Source organism: Callorhinchus milii, unplaced genomic scaffold (assembly GCF_018977255.1).
Source record: "Callorhinchus milii isolate IMCB2004 unplaced genomic scaffold, IMCB_Cmil_1.0 Scaffold23, whole genome shotgun sequence".
Taxonomy (NCBI): Eukaryota; Metazoa; Chordata; class Chondrichthyes; order Chimaeriformes; family Callorhinchidae; genus Callorhinchus; species Callorhinchus milii.
In genome coordinates, this window is record NW_024704764.1 from 8,334,179 (window position 1) to 8,352,333 (window position 18,155).

Below are 18,155 nucleotides of genomic sequence, written 5' to 3' on the forward strand. Positions count from 1 at the left end.
CGGAGGAGGAGGAGGAGGAGGAGGAGCCCAGAGCCTGCGTTGGGGGTGACTACTGGAGTCTAACCAGCCAACACTGCACAGCTTGGCCACCGAGAGAGAGAGAGAGAGAGAGCGAGGAGATGCCGTCCTTCGGACGAGACATTAAATTAAGCTCCTGTTCAGGTGGACGTTTAAAAACATTCCGCCGCTCTCCCTGCCTTTGAAAGGGGAAGGCTTATTCGATCGGATATGCTTCTACTGATAACATTTGACACCCATCACGTCGTCGAGAGGTCCTAAAGCGCTTCACGGAATATACTGTACATAGCGGATTAAATGTGCTGCATCCGGTGGGCGAAATGTGGCAAACCAATTGCGCTCAGCCGTGTCCCACAAACAGCCTTGAATGAAGTGACCATCTTTTAAAATGCATAAATAATAATAATAATAATCCTTGAATTTGATATAGCGCTTTTCACGTCGGGAGGACGTCCCAAAGCGCTTCACAGAACACACTGTAAAGTGAATTGACTGTATATTTGTGGGCGAACGCGGCAGCCAATTGCGCACAGCGATGTCCCACAAACAGTCGTGGATTGAAAATGACCAATTTATTATTGTTTTGGGTTTTGGAGGGATTATTATTAGGCTCTGTGTGGAGTAAGGAAACTTGCCCAAGGTTTCGCCCTCTGCCTGGGATTGAACTCAGGTCTCTCACTTGCAAAGCGAGTGCTCTAACCACTGAGCTACAGGACTCCACAAATACGTTTAGAGCTCCATATTTATATATAAACATATATATAAATAGCTATCTAGATATGTGTATATATATATATATTTAAGAACCTGCCTATATATTTGAGTGGTTCGCATTTAATAACTGTACGATAGCAATTTTTTAAACAAAAACTTTTTAAGTGAAGGTCACCGGTTTGCCTGAATTTCATTATGTCACCGCCAGGGGCAGCTTTTAAGTTCCCTGTAAAAAATACAGTACGTAGATAGATATACAGCTCAGCACATCCCTGGCACACAGCAGGGAGGCCAGAGTCTGTGACGACACGCGTGAGCTTGCAGTGCGAGCGACAAGCAAGAGCCTGGGGCGTTCATTTCAAACACACACATAGACACACATAGATACACACACATACACACACGTAGCTACACACACACACATAGATACACACACGTACACGTAGATACACACACACACATAGATACACACACATATGCACACGTCACACATAGATACACACACATACACACACACGTAGATACACACACACACATAGATACACACACACATAGATACACATACATAGATATACACATAGATACACACACCTACACACATCGATACATACGCATACATAGTTACATACACACACACACACACACATAGATACACACATACACATACACACACAGATGCATACACACACACATACACATAGCTACACATACATACAGAGACACACACATATGCACACACATACACACATACACATACATAGATTATAAAGAAGATTTTTTCCTAAAAAAAACAATTAGAAGGGAGAGAGGGAGAGAGAGAGAGACATTTGCAGACATTTTAATCGCAAGTGCATCGCAAACGAATCCTCTCGACTGTTCAACAAACTTTTGCTACGATGTTTAGACTTTTTTTTAATATGTGTGTGTGTGTGTGGGGTGGGGGTGGTGGGGGGGCTGTGTGTGTGGGGTGGGGGGGCTGTGTGTGTGGGGGGGTGGGGGGCTGTGTATGTGTGGGTTGGGGGGGACGGATTCCATCTGCCTTATTAATGGGTGCAAACATTAAAGGGGGAAGGGGGGGAAGGAACGTGGGAGGGGGGGAATAAATGATAAGCCTTCGTCTGAAACAAGTGGTGCAATTTCGCCCCAATATTTATTATTTATTGCGATTGTTTTTTTGTAGCCCAAAAAAAACAAAAACAATAATAAATTAGTCATTTTCAATCTACGACTGTTTGTGGGACATTGCTGTGCGCAATTGGCCGCCGCGTTCGCCCACAAATATACAGTCAATTCACTTTACAGTGTGTTCTGTGAAGCGCTTCGGGACGTCCTCCCGACGTGAAAAGCGCTATATCAAATGCGAGGATTATTATTATTATTATTATTATTATTATTATTATCCTTGGGTGGTGGAAGGAAGGAAAGGGCGTTGTTTTGCTCTGTGGACTCACAGCTGATTTGGGTCTTAAATCTCTTGTCAATGTCATGTTGATTTCTCTCTGTCACTCTCTCTGTCACTCTCTCTGTCTCTCTCTCTCTCTCCAACACCCCACCCCTGTCAGTCAGTGTCAGTGTGAGCACCAACTCTCTCTTGTCCCTGTAAACGTGTTACACCTTAAACGCGGGTCAATCAGAAAATCACACACACACCACACACACCACACAGATATACACACAGCACCACACATAGATACACACACACACACGCCACACAGATATACACACACACATCATACAGATACACACACCACACACATCACACAGATATACACACACCACCACACACAGATACACACACATCATACAGATACACACACACACACACCACAGATATACACACACACAACCACACACAGATACACACACCACACACACCACACAGATATACACACACCACCACATACAGATACACACACACACCACACACACACACACACACCACACAGATATACACACACACATCATACAGATACACACACCACACACACACACCACACAGATGCACACACACCACACACACAGACACACACATAAATACACACACCACACAGATAACCACACACAGACACAGACAGACACACACAGACACACAGTCACACACACAGACAGACAGTTTTTTCAAAAAAGCAACAGTACCAAACAACCAAAGCGTCTCCAAATTTCTCCTCTCTCTCTCTCTCTCCATCCCTCCCTCCCTCCCTCCTTCTTTCTCTCTGTGTGTGTCACACTCACGCCCTCCTCCTCCTCCCTCTCTCTCTCTCTCTTTCCTTTTCTATTTGCCATTCCCCTCTTCTCCAGCCACAAGCCCACAGCCAACATGTCAGAGCATCGTCTGATGGTGGAGGAACTCAATGAGCTTTTGGCCAACGACAGTGGGTTTTACAGTCTCCCGACACAGCACTGCAATGAAGTTTATCCCAAGATCTATGTGGGCAATGCGTAAGTGTGTCTGTGTAGCTTTTATATACACATATATATATACATATATGTTGTGCATTCTCCACACAACTCCAGGACTGTGTCTGTGTCTCTCTCTATCCCTTTTCCCTCTGAGATTTGACTGTAGATTTCACTGCAACTGGAAGACTGTTATACACTCAGACAGACGCCTGTTGTGTTTTTTGTTGTTGTTGATCTATATATTCTCTCTCTCTCTATATATATATATATGTGTATATATAAAACATATGTCAATGGCTTTAGGGTGTTTCGTTCATGAAATATTTCTCAGCCAAACACACACCTACACCTACACACACACACACACACACAGAGAGAGAACATCAAACGATGTAAATCTATTTGGTTTTAATGCCAAATCATAGCAGATTTATTCTTCTATTTAATATTTCACACACACACACACTCACACTCATAACACAACAAGCAACTGGGAGGAGAAAAGAGAGGACAGAATAAAGCTTTTAAAAAGAGATGTGCAGGCAAGTCTTGGAATGGAAATGCCATGTTTTATGTTGCAAAGATATTTATATGATATTAATGGATTGTTCAGGGATTTTTTTTGTGGGGGGTGGGTTAAAGGCACTGTTTTTTTCCCCTCCCTCTGGAGCATTTGTGTGTGTGTGTGTGTGTGTGAAATGATTGCACATTGCAATGAGGCCTAAGAGAGAGAGAGAGAGAAAGAAAGAGAGAGAGAGAATGAGATCTGATATGTTGAAATATTCTATTAAAAGACAAGTGAGTGGAGTGATTAACCCCTCATTACCCGCCTCTAACATCTGTATTTCCGATGGGGGAACTCCATGACATTTTTTTTAATTATTGCCCTCTGTGGAAATGATCCTTTTTTTTTTCCCCCTTAATTTGAGGCTTTATTAAAAAGAAAAAGAAAATTCTCTCTCTCTCTCTCTCTCTCTCTCTGGCTTGCACCTTGGTGTGAGATGGAGCACATACACAGACACACACACAAACACAGGCAGAATGAGATTTTTCTTTGACATTGCAAAGGGTTTGCTTTGACTTACAGGTGAACTCTGCAGTGTGGGTGATGGGTGGGTGATGGGTGATGGGTGGGTGGGTGGTGGGTGGGTGATGGGTGGAGGAGAGGCAATGGTCATATGTGGTTGAATTGGCTTTGCATTGGGGAGAAGAGAGAAGAAGGCGTTTATTACCAATAAAAAAACAGCTCTCCCACTCTCTCCTCCCAGTTAATTTCCAACCAGCTTTGGGATATGGTTTGCACACAGACTGGACTCTCTTTCTCTCTCTCTCTCTCTCTCTCAGTCAGTCACCTCAACAGTTTGGGGAAAGTATCTTAAAAAAAAACTGGGTTGGGGTGTGAGAGCCAAAGGGGAGCTCTTGCTATCAATCAAATAAGGAGGAGGAAAGGGTGGGACTTGTTGAATTTTTCTTGCAGTCAACTTTTGCCTCGGAAAAATTGGCAAGGCTTCTCTTTTTGTTGTTGCCGCTGGGTATCCCGTGGAGCGCTTCGAGACGTCTCGGGAGACGCGGTTAAGGCGCTGCATCAAACGCGAGGATTTAGCATTATTATCGTCTCCGCGTGTAGATCGGGATGTTACACGTGGAGTTCTCAGTTTGGTTCGGATGCTCTTAAAACGCGGTGTCGGATACCCGGCCGACGCGAAAAAAAAAAACAACAGTCATGGAGGAAATGACCAATTGGACCTGGGGGGGGGTTGTTGACCAGGAGACACTGGGAGAGAGGAAACTGCTTTCTCACGCAGGAAGTGCCAAGGGCATCTTTTTAACAGCCACCTAAACAGGGCACAGCTGGTTAGACCTCGGCTTTAATCTCTCTTCTGAAGGACAACGCCTCCGACGGTATCGCAAATGCATATCAGCCGGAAATATTGCCTGCCTCGCAAACTGTTGCAAATGTGTCAGAGGGGGCTGCGGAGCACTCAGTAACTTATATGATTGATCGCTCGGCCGCGGTACGGAAAAACGTTTTGACGCGGTGAAAACATAAAGCTTTGTGTTCTTGATTGAAATATTGACCTGCAACATTTGTGTGTGTGTGTGCGCGTGTTTGCGTGCTCGCGAGTGTGTGTGTGTGTGTGTGTGTGTGCCCGTTGACACATCTGTGTGCCGTGTGCGTGCGTGAGTTGCGTGTGTGAGTGTGCATGTGTGCGTGTGAGGAGTTCCACTCCTTCCCCACGGTTGCCAGGGATGCAATGACTTAACACTAAATGATTAATGTGTTATTACAATAAAAGGAGGCGTGCAGTCTGCTGGCTCTGTGAGGAGAGAGCTCAAAGTGTTGGGGATGCTCAAAGCAAAGTGAAGGGAAGCCGTTAACTCCAAATGACCGCATTCCTCCAAATCACCTTCTTTTTCCCTTCCGGTCCCGGGAAACTAATTGCAGAATATTCGAGCCTCGGGAAGGGGAGGGGAGTGGGGAGGGTGGTAGTGGGGGGGGAATGGGGACGGGTGGGGGGCGAGATTGCAAACAATAACAACTCTGTGATTCCCAAGTGACTCAACCTGGGGGCTTGAACCCACAATCTTCTGACTCAGAGGCTACCCACTGAGCCAGGCTGACGCAGGTTTTAACCCCCGCAACCACCACAACAACTTGCACTTATATAGCACTTATATAGCGCCCCAAGTAGTCGATATATATATTGCGTTGATATCAACTGTGGATTCGAACCTCCGACCCACCAGTCTCGGTTGGGCCGGTGCTGTAGCCAAGTGATGTCCTCACCCTCTAGGCCACTGGAGAAGTTCACGGGATCTGATTTCACTCCTCCGGCCAGCAGTCACTGGTGATTTATGGTCTGTCTGAGAGTTAAAAATAGGCTTTACGTTGTTGTGGGAGGGTGGGGGGGGGGTGGGATGGGGGGATGGGGGGAGGTGGGGTAGAGAAAGTTCCCGTCATGTCAGCAAGTACCGAGTGAGCCAGTCTGGACTTCGCATCTGGTGCGTTTGGGACGCAGCCAGATTTGGAGGAAAACTAGGCCATCTCGTGCTGTCCAGGATTCAGAACATCTATAAAAACAAATCGGATGCACGCAGCGTCGAGGAACAGGAGGAGGCCATTCAGCCCCTCGAGCCTGGTTCTGCCATTCCGATCTGCACCGCAACTCCCAATCGATCAGCGAACGGATACCTGAAACCGATTCCCTCTCTCCGTGTCCTCCGGAACTCTCGGTTTGAGGGGCGATCTCTCAGACACGCCAACGTCTCTTAAGTTCCCACCGATTTTTTTTTAAAAAAAAGAAATCAATCAAAATGAAACCGTCTCCCAGATTAAGGCCGGGTTGAAGAATCCGTCAGATAAGATTGACACGGCTGTCTGCGGGACATCGCTGGGTGTGCATTGTCTGCCGACAAAACCCACAGTCACTGCGCTCTACAGCGAAGTGCTTCGAGACGTCCGAACGACGCGAGGAGACCCTGTGCCAAACGCAAGGAGTATTATTGTTCCGATTGTTGTTATTATTTCAGCGCCCCCTGAATTTTTTAAGCCGAAAATTCCATTCCGTACGTCCTTATTAATCTCTTGGGATGTAAACGGTTGTGATCTCGATCTCTTGTCTCTTTCTGTTCCCAGGTTTGTGGCACAAAATCTGATGAGGCTCGAGCGGTTGTCAATAACTCACGTGTTGAACGCCGCGGAAGGGAAATCCTTCATGCACGTCAATACCAATGCGGAGTTCTACTCTGACACAAGGATCGTCTACCATGGGATCAAAGCCAACGACACGGAAGCCTTCAATCTCAGCGCCTACTTCGAAGAAGCCTCAGACTTCATCGACAAGGCGTTAGCGCAAAAGGATGGTGAGCAAGTCGCTTGCGGCGCTGTTTGTGGCGTCGCTGTAGCTTAGCGGTTAGCGCGCCCGCTTCGCCAGCGAGAGGGTCCTGGGTACGATTCCCGGGTGGGGCGAAACCTTAGGCAAGTTAGTCGATTGGCGGTTGGCTTTCCCGGGAGTGGTGAGGGTAGGTTGGGTGGGGGGGTATTAATAATCCCTTAAAAAAATTGTCACTCAAATCCACGACTGGACTGTTTGCGGAGATAGTCGCCGGGCCCAGCGGGCTGCCGCGTTTCGCCCAGAGTCAATGGACAGTCGACCCACGTTCCAGCTCCATCCCGTGAGACGCTTCGAGGCGTCGCGAGGACGTGGCAAAGGTCCTGCATCAAACGCGAGGATTATTTATTGTTCATTCATTCTTATTTTTTGAGGAGCCGTTCCGGGCCCACTCTTGGCTGAGCCCACATTCCCTGATTGCACTTGACCGTGATGTATCGCTGTCAGTGTTAAGCGATGCATTTCGTGGCTCAGTTGTGCCTCAAGTGACTGGATTAATGAGCTCTCCTCTAATTGGAGTGTAATAGGTCTGTAGGGTAATTTATGTTCATGGATTAAACGTCCCATTAGAAATGCGGAGCCTTTAGCGTTGCTGATGTGTCGAGGCACAGAAATGGAAGTGGCCCCCTTTTGCCTCGCGCTCTCTCTCTCTTCACCCACCCCCACCCCCCCCATTTCGCCCACAGTCACTACACTTTACAGTATATTCCTGCGAAGCGCTTTGAGACGTCTCGAAGACGTGATAAGACATGACATGAAATGCAAGGATTATTATTATTATTATTATTTGCCTTGACCTATCTGCCATTGGAGTTCCTACTTAACTTGGTTCCTACTTAGGCAGGCGTATGGCGTAAGGAAACTTGCCCAGGGTTTCGAACCCGGGTCCTCTCGCTTGCGAGGCGATCGCGCCAACCACTACACTAGGAAACCCCGCAATGGGGGGGGGGGCACCCTTTTGTGTGCTGGAAATGTCTCTTTCGAAATCTATGTGTATTCCCAGCTCAGAACATGAACGTCACAGCGATAATTCAGACGGGAGGTTAACGATTGTAATGATAATGATAATCACAATAACCCTGGCATTTGATACAGCGCCTGATCACGCCTTCGAGACGTCTCAAAGCGCTTCGCGGGATACGCTGCAAAGCGAGTTGACTGTATATTTTGTGGGCGAAATCCGACAGCCAGCGGCGCACAGCAGCGTCCCCCACACGCCGTCGTGGATTGAGCGACCAATTTTTTTGGGAGGGAGCTATTCCCCCAGGAACAGCCGTCCGCCAACCAACTAACAACTGGGTTCCCTCTTACCGCTGGGTGAACAGAGGCGCGTTTAGAGCGAGGAAACCTGCCCAATGTTTTGGGAATCGAACCCAGATCTCTCGCTTGCGAGGAGCGCTCGAACGGCTCAGCTACAGGACCCCACAATCCATTGGATTGGATTGGATTGGATTGGATTGGATTGGATTTGCAAGGCACATGAAACTAACCATGAGTTCTCTTCCCTCTCTCCCCCTCTCCGCCTCTCCCCCCCCACCCTCTCTCTCTCTCTCTCTCTCTCTCTCTCCCCAGGACGAGTGTTTGTCCATTGCAGGGAAGGATACAGTCGATCTCCCACTCTCGTCATCGCTTACCTGATGCTCAGACACCACATGGAGGTGAAAACTGCCCTTCTTACCGTCCGCCAGAAAAGAGAAATCGGCCCGAACGACGGGTTTCTCAAGCAGCTGTGTCAGCTGAACCAGAAACTGGTGAAGGAGGGGAAGCTTAAATCTTAAAATAACTTTAGTTTATACTCAAATTACAGCCGGTGCCTGGCTGGTAGGGATTGACAGATTATCCAAGGTAGTGTGTGTGTGTGTGTGCGTGTGTGTATGTGTGTATGTGTGCGTATGTGGGTGTGCGTCTGTGTCCGTGTCTGTGTGTGTGTGTTATTTCCTCAGTGCTTTTCTTAGTAGGATTGACTTTACTTGAAGGGGCAATTTTTCAGCCGTTATCTACCCGACCCAGTTCGAGACTGGAGACACCGTTGGCGATTTAATAGCCTTCACTTTTCTCCTCTTCTTCCACCGCGCCTCGGGTCACCTCCCCCCCACCTCCATCCCCCCCCCCCCCTCCATCCCCTCCCTCCCCCCCCCTCCATCCCCTCCTTCCCCCCCCCCTCCATCCCCTCCCTCCCCCCCCCTCCATCCCCTCCCCCCCCCCCCCCCCTCCATCCCCTCCCTCCATCCCCCCCCCCCTCCATCCCCTCCCTCCCTCCCCCCCCCCTCCATCCCCTCCCGCCCTCCCCCCCCCCCCTCCATCCCCTCCCTCCCCCCCCCTCCATCCCCTCCTCCCTCCCCCCCCCCTCCATCCCCTCCCTCCCCCCCCCCCCTCCATCCCCTCCCGCCCTCCACCCCTCCTGATCCCAACCACCAGCTCGGGTCCCTGACTGTCCAGCGCCTCGGGACGTCCTCCTGACGCGAAAGGCGCTGTAACAAAAATGTAACGCGTCGTCGTTAAGTCACCGTTTCGGGGCTTTTTATACTCTCGCACGTGGTGGAAGGAAATCGGGGGGCGGGGGGGGGGGCGGGGGGGGGGTGAGGAGTGGTGGGGGGGGGGTGTGTGGGTAGGGGACAAAGTGAGCGACTGATTTTATCGGCGGGCATGTGGGTTGGGGACGTCGGGAGGAAAATATTTTTGGGGGAGTTCAGCGAACAGAAAATCATTACCACCGCTTAAGAGTTAACGTCCGCGGACAGACGCGGACACGAGTTCGGTTTAACGCCTCCGCCTCTGCGCTCTCTCTCTCTCTCTCCCCACAAAACCCTTTAATATCTCTTCTCGTCGATCATCCGGATCCACTTTGACCACAATCCAGCAGTCGCCCTAACCCCTACCGGGTCTTTGAGCTTCACGATTTGTCCCATGTGAAGGGGCTCTCTCTCTCTCTCTATATATAATATATATAATTATGAGTCATTGTGGGCTGTGTGTGTGTATATGTGTGTGTGTGTGTGTGTATATGTGTGTGTGTGTGTGTGTGTATATGTGTGTGTGTGTATATGTGTGTGTGTGTGTGTATATGTGTGTGTGTGTATATGTGTGTGTATATGTGTGTGTGTGTATGTGTGTGTGTGTATATGTGTGTGTGTATGTGTGTGTGTGTATATGTGTGCGTGTGTGTGTGTGGGCTCAGTGTGGTGCACACACACACACACACAGCACGTAAACGTCTAAGAGATCGGAAAGAGCTAACGATGGACCATCTCAACCGGAATCCCTTCCCGACTCCACCAGCTCCCCCCCCCCCCCCCCCACACACACCGTTCACCTGTTCGCACGTCTCTCCCTCCTGAGGCCGAACACTCGATCGATTTCCTCACGGGAGAGGACCAAAAATAAGGCAAAATTGGTGGGGAGCGGTGGGGTGGGGTGGGGTGCGGTGGGGTGGGGTGGGGTGGGGTGTTGGGGTGGGATGTTTGGAGGGGGGGGACGAGAGGTCACACCTTAATTAATGGACAATTCTTTCCATAATCGACCAGATTCCTTCGTTGACCTCCACCCCCGGCTCAGGGTGCCAAGACAACAGGGTTAACATCGACAGCAACTTATATAGCTCCCCGCACGCAAGATAGCGTCGCAGAGCGCTCTGAACCCCCACCCAACCTCCGCACCCCCCCCCACCCAAACCCCAACCCCCACCCAACCTCCGCACCCCCCCACCCACCCAAAGCCCACCCACCCCCCCGAACCCACCCCCGCCCACGCGCACCCAGATGTGAGAGGCACCGTTACGTTACAGATGTCAATCGGATCGTATTGGCTTTGCCGGTGGTTGGAACATTCTGATCGGGTTTCGATTGAGGTCCGAGACTTTGCCCCTTCGTGTTTCCAGGTTGATTTTTCCCGATCGTATCTCTGTGCGTGTGAGCGCAGAGAAGCTTTGTGCTGCCATATTAAACGTGAGATTTAAAGTTACCGCCGGGGTTTTTAAATGTCCCGAGACCTTACAACTTGAACAATTCCTGTGTATAGATATATAACACGCGCACACACATCTATATATATATATATATATATATATATTTCCGAGTCTGTGTAAGTATTTATTTCCGAGTTCGATATTTTTTACGTTGGGTTTCTTTTTTTGGACGGAAAACCAGAAGTTTTGTGGCTTATGTACTAGAGTGGAGATTTGTATTTTTATTCTGTTCCCGCGCAGTGTTTAAAAAAAAAATGAAATAAATAAATAAATAAATAAATAAAAAGGCAAAAATTCTGGCTACACGTGTGTCTGCACTTTTTTTTTGGCATTACCTGTGTTGAGACGGAGATGTGGATTGTCAGGGAATTATTGGGCGCCGTTCGGTAATTGTGGAGTCAGTGGTTGGAGCACTCGCCTGGCAAGCGAGAGGGACCTGGGCGCGATTCCCGGGCGGGCCGGGCGAAGCATTCGGCAAGTTTCCTTACTCCGCACGCGCACAAACACACACGCACACACACACACACACGCACACGCCTCTCTTTACCCAGCAGTAAGCAGGAACCAGGTTGTGAGTCCATTTGGCGGGTCCCTTTTCCGCGAGTAAAAATCCCTTCAAAAAAATAAAAATCATAATCAACCATTGGGTCGTTCGATCCACGACTGTTTGCGGGACGACGCTGTGCGCAGATTGGCCGGCGCGCTCGCCTGCAAAGCACACGGCCGCTGACGCGTTCAGCGCTCCGAGGCCTCGTGCCGCTGTGATAAAGCGCCTTGTCGTTCAAACGCAAGGGTTATTGTGGTCGAGAAACCCAAAAGGTGTCAGAAATGTAGAGTGTGCGATCATCCACTGGGTGACGCTAGAGCCTGCCTCGTTTGGTTAGACCAGATTATCTCTGCATCTCTGCCCTCCACTTCTCCGCGGGTTCTGGTCCGAACCGCGGTGTCGGTGGCGAGGAGGGAGGAAGTGAGGAGCGGGTTATTATTCCAACGATATTCGGGGAGCGATGTCCCCGACGTGCCACTTGATTACAACGCGGCCACTGCGCTACTCGCCAATACCCCCACGAACCGCTTCGAGACGTTTCACCGTCGCAACGACCCTTGCCTGGCCCTCGAGACGTCTCGGAGCGCTTCGCTTCGCGGGATCGCGCTGCGCGGGGGGGGTGGGGGGGGGGGGGCGGTGACTGCGTTGGCAGACGGACAAGGCGGCCAGTCCGCAAACATCCCACGGCCCCTGAAGCGAAAGCTCCTGAGGTTTCATAACAAGACAAATAATGACAAATAATAATTACGCTTGCATTTGTATAACGCTTTTCACGTCTTCTCGACGTCTCAAAGCGCTTCACAGGAAGCACTGTAAAGCGAACTGAATGCATTTCGTGGGCGAAACTTGTTTCATAAGGAACGAGATCAAACGCGAGGATTATTGTACAGTATAGCAAAGAATGCAGAGGTATATGTGATGTATTACTGTATATATTGTTGATTAAAGACAGTCTGTACTCAACCTTGGGTCTGAGACAGTCTGAGCGTTTGAGTCATCTTCCCTTATCTCCTGAAACAATGTACAGTGACTGAGATTATCTCTGATTCTGATCCCCTATTATTTATCTAACCTTATTAAGTAAGGATTTGCAGATGCGGAAAGAAAAATATGATCGGACCAGACAAACTATTAGGGGAACAAAAAAATTCTTTCGTGACCCCGGGAAAGGAAACTCGATGATTAAGGGGATGGTTTGCATTCCGAGTTCCACCTAATGTTAACCGCTTGAGGACTGACGATGATTGCGGTCTGGCATGGGACCCGGTCTGTTCGGAATCGAGACTTCCCCACATCTGTGCCTCTCTGTGTATTTCGCCCGCGACAGTATTGACAATCGTAATAATGATAACAATCCTCGCACTCGATACGGCGCCTTATCACTCCGTTGAGACGTCTCAAAGCGCTTCACGGGATGCAGCGCAAAGTGGATTTTGTGGGCGAAAGGCAGAAGTCGATTGCGCACAGCAGTGTCCCACAGACAGCCGGGGATTGAGCGACTTTTTTTGGTGGGGTGGGGGGGGGGGGGGGTCGTGTGTGCGCGACCAATTCTCGTGGGGAGGGGGGAAAGGGGATCTTTGCACAGATCTGGGGACGGAGGGGAGCTGCTTTTCGGGCAGTTAAATCAGAGGCATTTGCAGTGGGAGCCATTGCTATTAAATGTTACTGCGTAGTCAGTAAAGGTACCTCAACGGTTACGAATCTATCTGCATAAACCCGCAGACTAGCGATGCCACTCGCCCTCACAACAAAGTTAACCGAGTTTCCCCGGCAAGTTCACAGAAATTACTCTAACAAGCGCTCAATCAGGAGAAGATTGCGATAATACCTCGGATTCCTTTCGAGATTAAAATAAAACGATGATCTCAGATACGCAAGACGCCAGAGTCGACTGAAATGGTCACAAATCTCCCTTTATGGAGATTTCACTTTTTTTTTGCCTGTTTATAATTCATTTATTTCATCTCTCAACAAAGGTACAGGACATTACACACAAACACACACACACACACACACGAGCGCACAAATAAATACGCACAATAAATCTAGCCTTTCTTTATAATTGTTTGTCAAAACATTGTTATTAGCTATGATCCCCAAATAAAATAGCCAAAATTATTAGCACTGAACTCAGGGCAAAATGCAATGCAATTTGCATTTAATGTAACCCCTCAAACACCGAAATAGCTCGAATTAGCTATTTTTCACGTAATATTAGCCGTTCGAAAATGCCACAAAACATTTGATCTCAACAAATTGCGCTGTTTCGCAAGAACCCTTAACGTGACGATCTGGATTAAAGGCTCTTGAGACGGGAAGAGAGGGGGAGGAAGAGAGCGTGGGGAGAGAGAGAGAGAGAGAGAGAGAGGGAGGGAGAAGGGAGAGAGAGAGAGAGGGAATGAAAGGCTTTCAAAGTTAATGTGAAGTTTTTTTTTAAAAAGTTTTTTTTTCTTGTGAGGAAGGACTTGCTATTGGTCGCAAGTGTCTGACACACTGGGAGGTGGGGTGGCTGTGGGAGTTGGAGGGTGGGGGCTGATATGAACATATAAAGAGGGGCAAAGGTGTGCAGAGCAGAGCAATCTGTTGTGGGGGGTCAGAGAGACAAGAGCAGAGTGTGGAGGAGAGACAAGAGAGTTTGGGGGAGAGTTTGGGAGAGAGTGATAGAGATAGGAGAGGGTTTGGGAGAGAGAGAGAGTTTGGGAGAGAGAGTAAGTTTAAGAGAGAGAAAGTTTAAGAGAGAGAAAGTTTAAGAGAGAGAGAGAGAGAGACAGACAGACAGAGGGAGAGTTGGGGGGAGAGAGAGGGGGAGAGATAGAGAGTGAACGTTTGGGAGAGATAGAAAGAGAGAGTTTGGGAGAGGGGGGAAAGTTTGGGGAGGAGAGAGAGAGAGAGAGGGAGGGAGGGAGGGAGGGAGGGTGAGAATTTGGGAGAGAAAGGGAGAGTGAAAGTTTGGGAGGGAGAAGAGATAGAGAGAGAGAGAGAGAGAGAGAGTTTGGACCAATTTGCAGGGAGAAGAGATAGAGGGTTTGGTTTGGACCAATTTGCTCCCAGGACAGGACAGGACAGGACAGGGGTGATGGGGAAGCTGGACCAAGGTTCAGTGGCTGTTTGCCTCTGGCTGGTGATGGTGGGAGGGAGTTGGGGTCTATCAGAGGGTTGGGGGTCTTTGAAGAACGATGCCACTGAGCTCCTGCCCCAGTTCACAGAGGTGCTGATCCCTGAGCCTGGAAACCACAGCCTCAACCGAGCCAAACAGAGCAACAGAAGACACTTCCAACACACAGACTCCCAAGGTCAGAGAATTAAGGAGAATTTATTGCAAAAAAATTCCCCCTTCCCCCTTTAATTTGCACTGGGGGAAACTTTAAAGGGGGGTCAAGTTCTTTTTTTGCCATGTGGATGTGTGCATTTGATTGATTGTTTTATCAAATGTATTATATTCTTCATATTGCAATAAATACACTCAAGATACAGTGCCACTGCATTTAATATATAGATATATATATCATTTTTTTTTAAATATGTATTTCAGTAAATATGTTCTGGATTTCATGGGTTTATTTGGGAGGCCATGTGATTAAAAATGCCCAAAATGTAACGCGCGGTATATTTCTTGTATTGACAAATTTGCGGTTTGCAGTAAAGTGCTTTGAGACGTCTCAGCGACACGACGAGACGCTATCGAACACAAGGACCGTTATTGCGACGATCCTTGGATTTGCCGCAGCGTCTAAGCGATAATAATAATCCTTGCGTTGGATGCAGCGTCTTATCACGCCTTCGAGACGTCCCAAAGCGCTTCACAGAATATACCGTCAAGTGCAGTGACTGCGTAGTTCGCGGCCGAACGTGTTGGCGTGACGGCAACGTCAGGAGGAAGCGATGCTTTACAGACCTGAGTGGTTGTGTGCGGACCTCCCTTCGAGGCTTGTATTCAGCGGCTGACAATAGGGATTTTTTTTTATCCCCTCCGACGTGGACCACGATTTGCCCTCGGGCCGTGAAGAGATTAAAATATTTTCTTGGAAACCTCTCGGCACTTTCGGTCGAAGAAAATAGCTCGCCAACGACCGGAGGGGAAGGAAAGCCTAGAGAGAAATTTACGGCATTCGATAATTAGCGCGAGTCACATACTGTCAGAGGCGTTGCATCAAATGCAGGACAGGGTGTATTTTTAACCTCAAGGAGGCACTCGCCGCCGAGCGAGTGGGTGGGCGTGCGTTTTGTGGGCGAACGCGGCAGCCAGTTTGCACGCGGCTCGTCTCCGCAAACAGCTACGAAGCGAGCGCACGGTTATGTTTTTTTTTTGGGGGGGATTCCAGGTTTCGCCCACAAAACACACGGTCAATCCGTTTAAGTAATACGTCCCGCGAAGCGCTGCCAGACGTCTCAACGACGTGATGAGGCGCTATAACTGCTATTAATAATATCAATAATAATTGTGTCGGATGTAGCGCCTTATCACGTCCTTGAGACGTCTCAAAGCGCTTCGCAGGACGTACTGCAAAGCGGAGTGACTGCGGGACGCTACTCAGCGTGAGGGTGAGGACACACAAGCACTTGCTGTTGGTGTCGTTGTTGTCGTTATTATTATAACAGCTGATTACCGTCTCTCTCTCTCTCTCTCTCTCTCCTCCCCACACCGTGTGCGTGCAGGGCGAACAGAGTTCAGCTGCCGGGAGCTTCGATCGACCCGTTACATCTCGGACGGCTCGTGCCGGAGCCTCAAGCCGGTGCGGGAGCTGATCTGCTCGGGCCAGTGCCTGCCGGCTCACCTGCTGCCCAACTCCATCGGCCGGAGTCGTTGGTGGAGCCGGCACAGGCCTTCGGATTACCGGTGCATCCCCGCGCATTCCCGCACCCAGCGAGCCCGCCTGCGCTGCCAGAACGGCGAGACCAGGACCTACAAGGTGCGCGTGGTGACCGGCTGCAAGTGCAAGCGCTACTCGCGCCAACACAACCTGTCGGACGCCAAGAGCTTCGGCGAGAAGCCGGCAAAGGCCGGGAGGAACAAGAAGAAGATCTCGCGGCAGGAGAGCGGGAGCAGGGATAACCGTCACGAGCTCGCCGGGGGGTATTAGCGGTGACGAACTGAAACCCACCCACCCACCCCCCCACCCACCACCACCCCACCCCTCCTCGTTCCCCCCCCCTTTTTGTGGCCGGGGAAAACCCCCCCCGCGCGGAAAACTCCCGATATCTCGTCCCGCCCCGAGGGGAACGGGGCTCAGTGGCGAGCTATCAGGAGCAACGGGTTAGGTATCAAAATAATAATAGCAATATTAATATTAATCGAGACGTCCCAAAGCGCTTCGCGGGAGGGTGTAGTGACTGCGTGTTTCCTGGGCGAAAGGCAACGGGCGATCGCGCCCGGGCGACGTTCCCACACAAAGCAGTCGTGAGTGAGTGAGTGAGTGAGTGAGTGAGTGAGTGAGTGAGTGAGTGAGTGAGTGAGTGAGTGAGTGAGTGAGTGAGTGAGTGAGTGAGTGAGTGAGTGAGTGAGTGAGTGAGTGAGTGAGTGAGTGAGTGAGTGAGTGAGTGAGTGAGTGAGTGAGTGAGTGAGTGAGTGAGTGAGTGAGTGAGTGATCGAGTGGCTGAATTTTTTTTTAACGTATAAATAAAAAGTGGCCGGGATATTGAGAGCGCGATGGGTTCAGTGGGGGCGACAAGTTAAAGGAGGGGGTGGTGGAGGGGGGGGGGGGGGTCAAGTTATCCGTCGACACCGTTGAGACATCTTTGTGTCTACTCGGTTCCCTACGAGGACCGCTTTCCTGAATCATCTCAGGCCTTGAGGTATCACCCTCTCCCAGAGGAATCTTCTCCCGACCCGGGAGGATTGTCGGCCAGGACGCTGGAGGTGGGAGGGGGGGGGTTGGGGAGTGGGGGGGGTGAGGGAAAGGGAGGGGAGATATGTTAATTATAGAAATGTGCGCGGTTGGTTAATGTACAGCCCAGTGAGTTCGGTGCTGGATCTCATCCACTTTTTTTCCTCCTCCCTTGATAAGATTCTGCTTTTTCTTTGGGGTGGTGTGGGTTGGGGTTGGGGGTTTCGGGCGGGGTTGGGGGTGGGGCGGGGCGGAAGAGTGTTAACTTGCCGCCTGTTAATCTCGAAATCGACATGCCCGCTTCGATCGGGAATCGCGGACACAGCAACAACAACTTGCAGCTCTCTTCACTTGGGGCAGGGTCTCGGAACGCTTGCGGAGACCACGGCTGAAACTGCGGATCAGTTAAATAACAATAACAATAAAATAATACTAATCATTTCGGCTGCCGTGTGAAGATGTTCTCGCAAGTTGCTTTGTGTGAAGGTTTTCTTTGTGAGTTAAAAGTAATGTGTGTGTGTCTCTATGTGTGTGTGTGTGTGTGTGTAAAAGTTTCAGCAACGTAAAGATGCATTGGCAAAAAAAAAAACTATTATTGTAAGGATTTGGGGATAAGTGGCCAAAAGTATTTGGACACAATAATCGTGTGTGTGTGTGTGTGTGTGTGTGTGTGTGTTTCTTTTGTGTGTGTGTTTTTTAAAACCAAATGGATCGCATATTTATTTTTTTCTCTCTCATTTAAGTTATTTATCTACTTGCAAACGCGTCACCTGTCAAACGGCAGTGAGGAAACT

The 18,155-nt window shown here is 49.5% G+C and overlaps 3 protein-coding genes across 3 annotated transcripts in view; 2 read left to right on the forward strand and 1 right to left on the reverse strand.

Moving 5' to 3' along the window:
- LOC103191008 (ras-related protein Rab-18) overlaps positions 1-8,694 on the reverse strand; it is a 17,728-nt gene extending 9,034 nt beyond the window's left edge. Inside the window, exon 1 of the mRNA XM_042343342.1 lies at positions 8,660-8,694. Within this exon, the coding sequence (XP_042199276.1) occupies positions 8,660-8,679 (20 nt within the window). The 5' untranslated portion in view covers positions 8,680-8,694. The remainder of the gene's footprint in view (positions 1-8,659) is intronic.
- On the forward strand, positions 2,973-8,906 carry dusp3a (dual specificity phosphatase 3a). The gene is made up of 3 exons (XM_042343343.1): positions 2,973-3,171; positions 6,770-6,996; positions 8,598-8,906. Exons 1-3 carry the CDS (start codon positions 3,050-3,052, stop codon positions 8,801-8,803), a joined length of 555 nt encoding a protein of 184 aa, XP_042199277.1. The 5' UTR covers positions 2,973-3,049; the 3' UTR covers positions 8,804-8,906.
- Positions 8,907-14,489: 5,583 nt separating this feature from the next.
- sost (sclerostin) lies at positions 14,490-16,634 on the forward strand. The gene is made up of 2 exons (XM_007885525.2): positions 14,490-14,829; positions 16,193-16,634. Exons 1-2 carry the CDS (start codon positions 14,613-14,615, stop codon positions 16,615-16,617), a joined length of 642 nt encoding a protein of 213 aa, XP_007883716.2. The 5' UTR covers positions 14,490-14,612; the 3' UTR covers positions 16,618-16,634.
- The last annotated feature ends 1,521 nt before the right edge of the window (positions 16,635-18,155 follow it).

Bases quoted from the DNA above. Each gene is read 5' to 3' on its own strand.
- dusp3a (XM_042343343.1), top strand. From the start codon at position 3,050: ATGTCAGAGCATCGTCTGATGGTGGAGGAACTCAATGAGCTTTTGGCC. The intron at 3,172-6,769 runs GTAAGTGTGTCT...TTCTGTTCCCAG, and splicing joins AAGATCTATGTGGGCAATGC to GTTTGTGGCACAAAATCTGA. The intron at 6,997-8,597 runs GTGAGCAAGTCG...CTCTCTCCCCAG, and splicing joins GGCGTTAGCGCAAAAGGATG to GACGAGTGTTTGTCCATTGC.
- sost (XM_007885525.2), top strand. From the start codon at position 14,613: ATGGGGAAGCTGGACCAAGGTTCAGTGGCTGTTTGCCTCTGGCTGGTG. The intron at 14,830-16,192 runs GTCAGAGAATTA...GTGTGCGTGCAG, and splicing joins CCAACACACAGACTCCCAAG to GGCGAACAGAGTTCAGCTGC.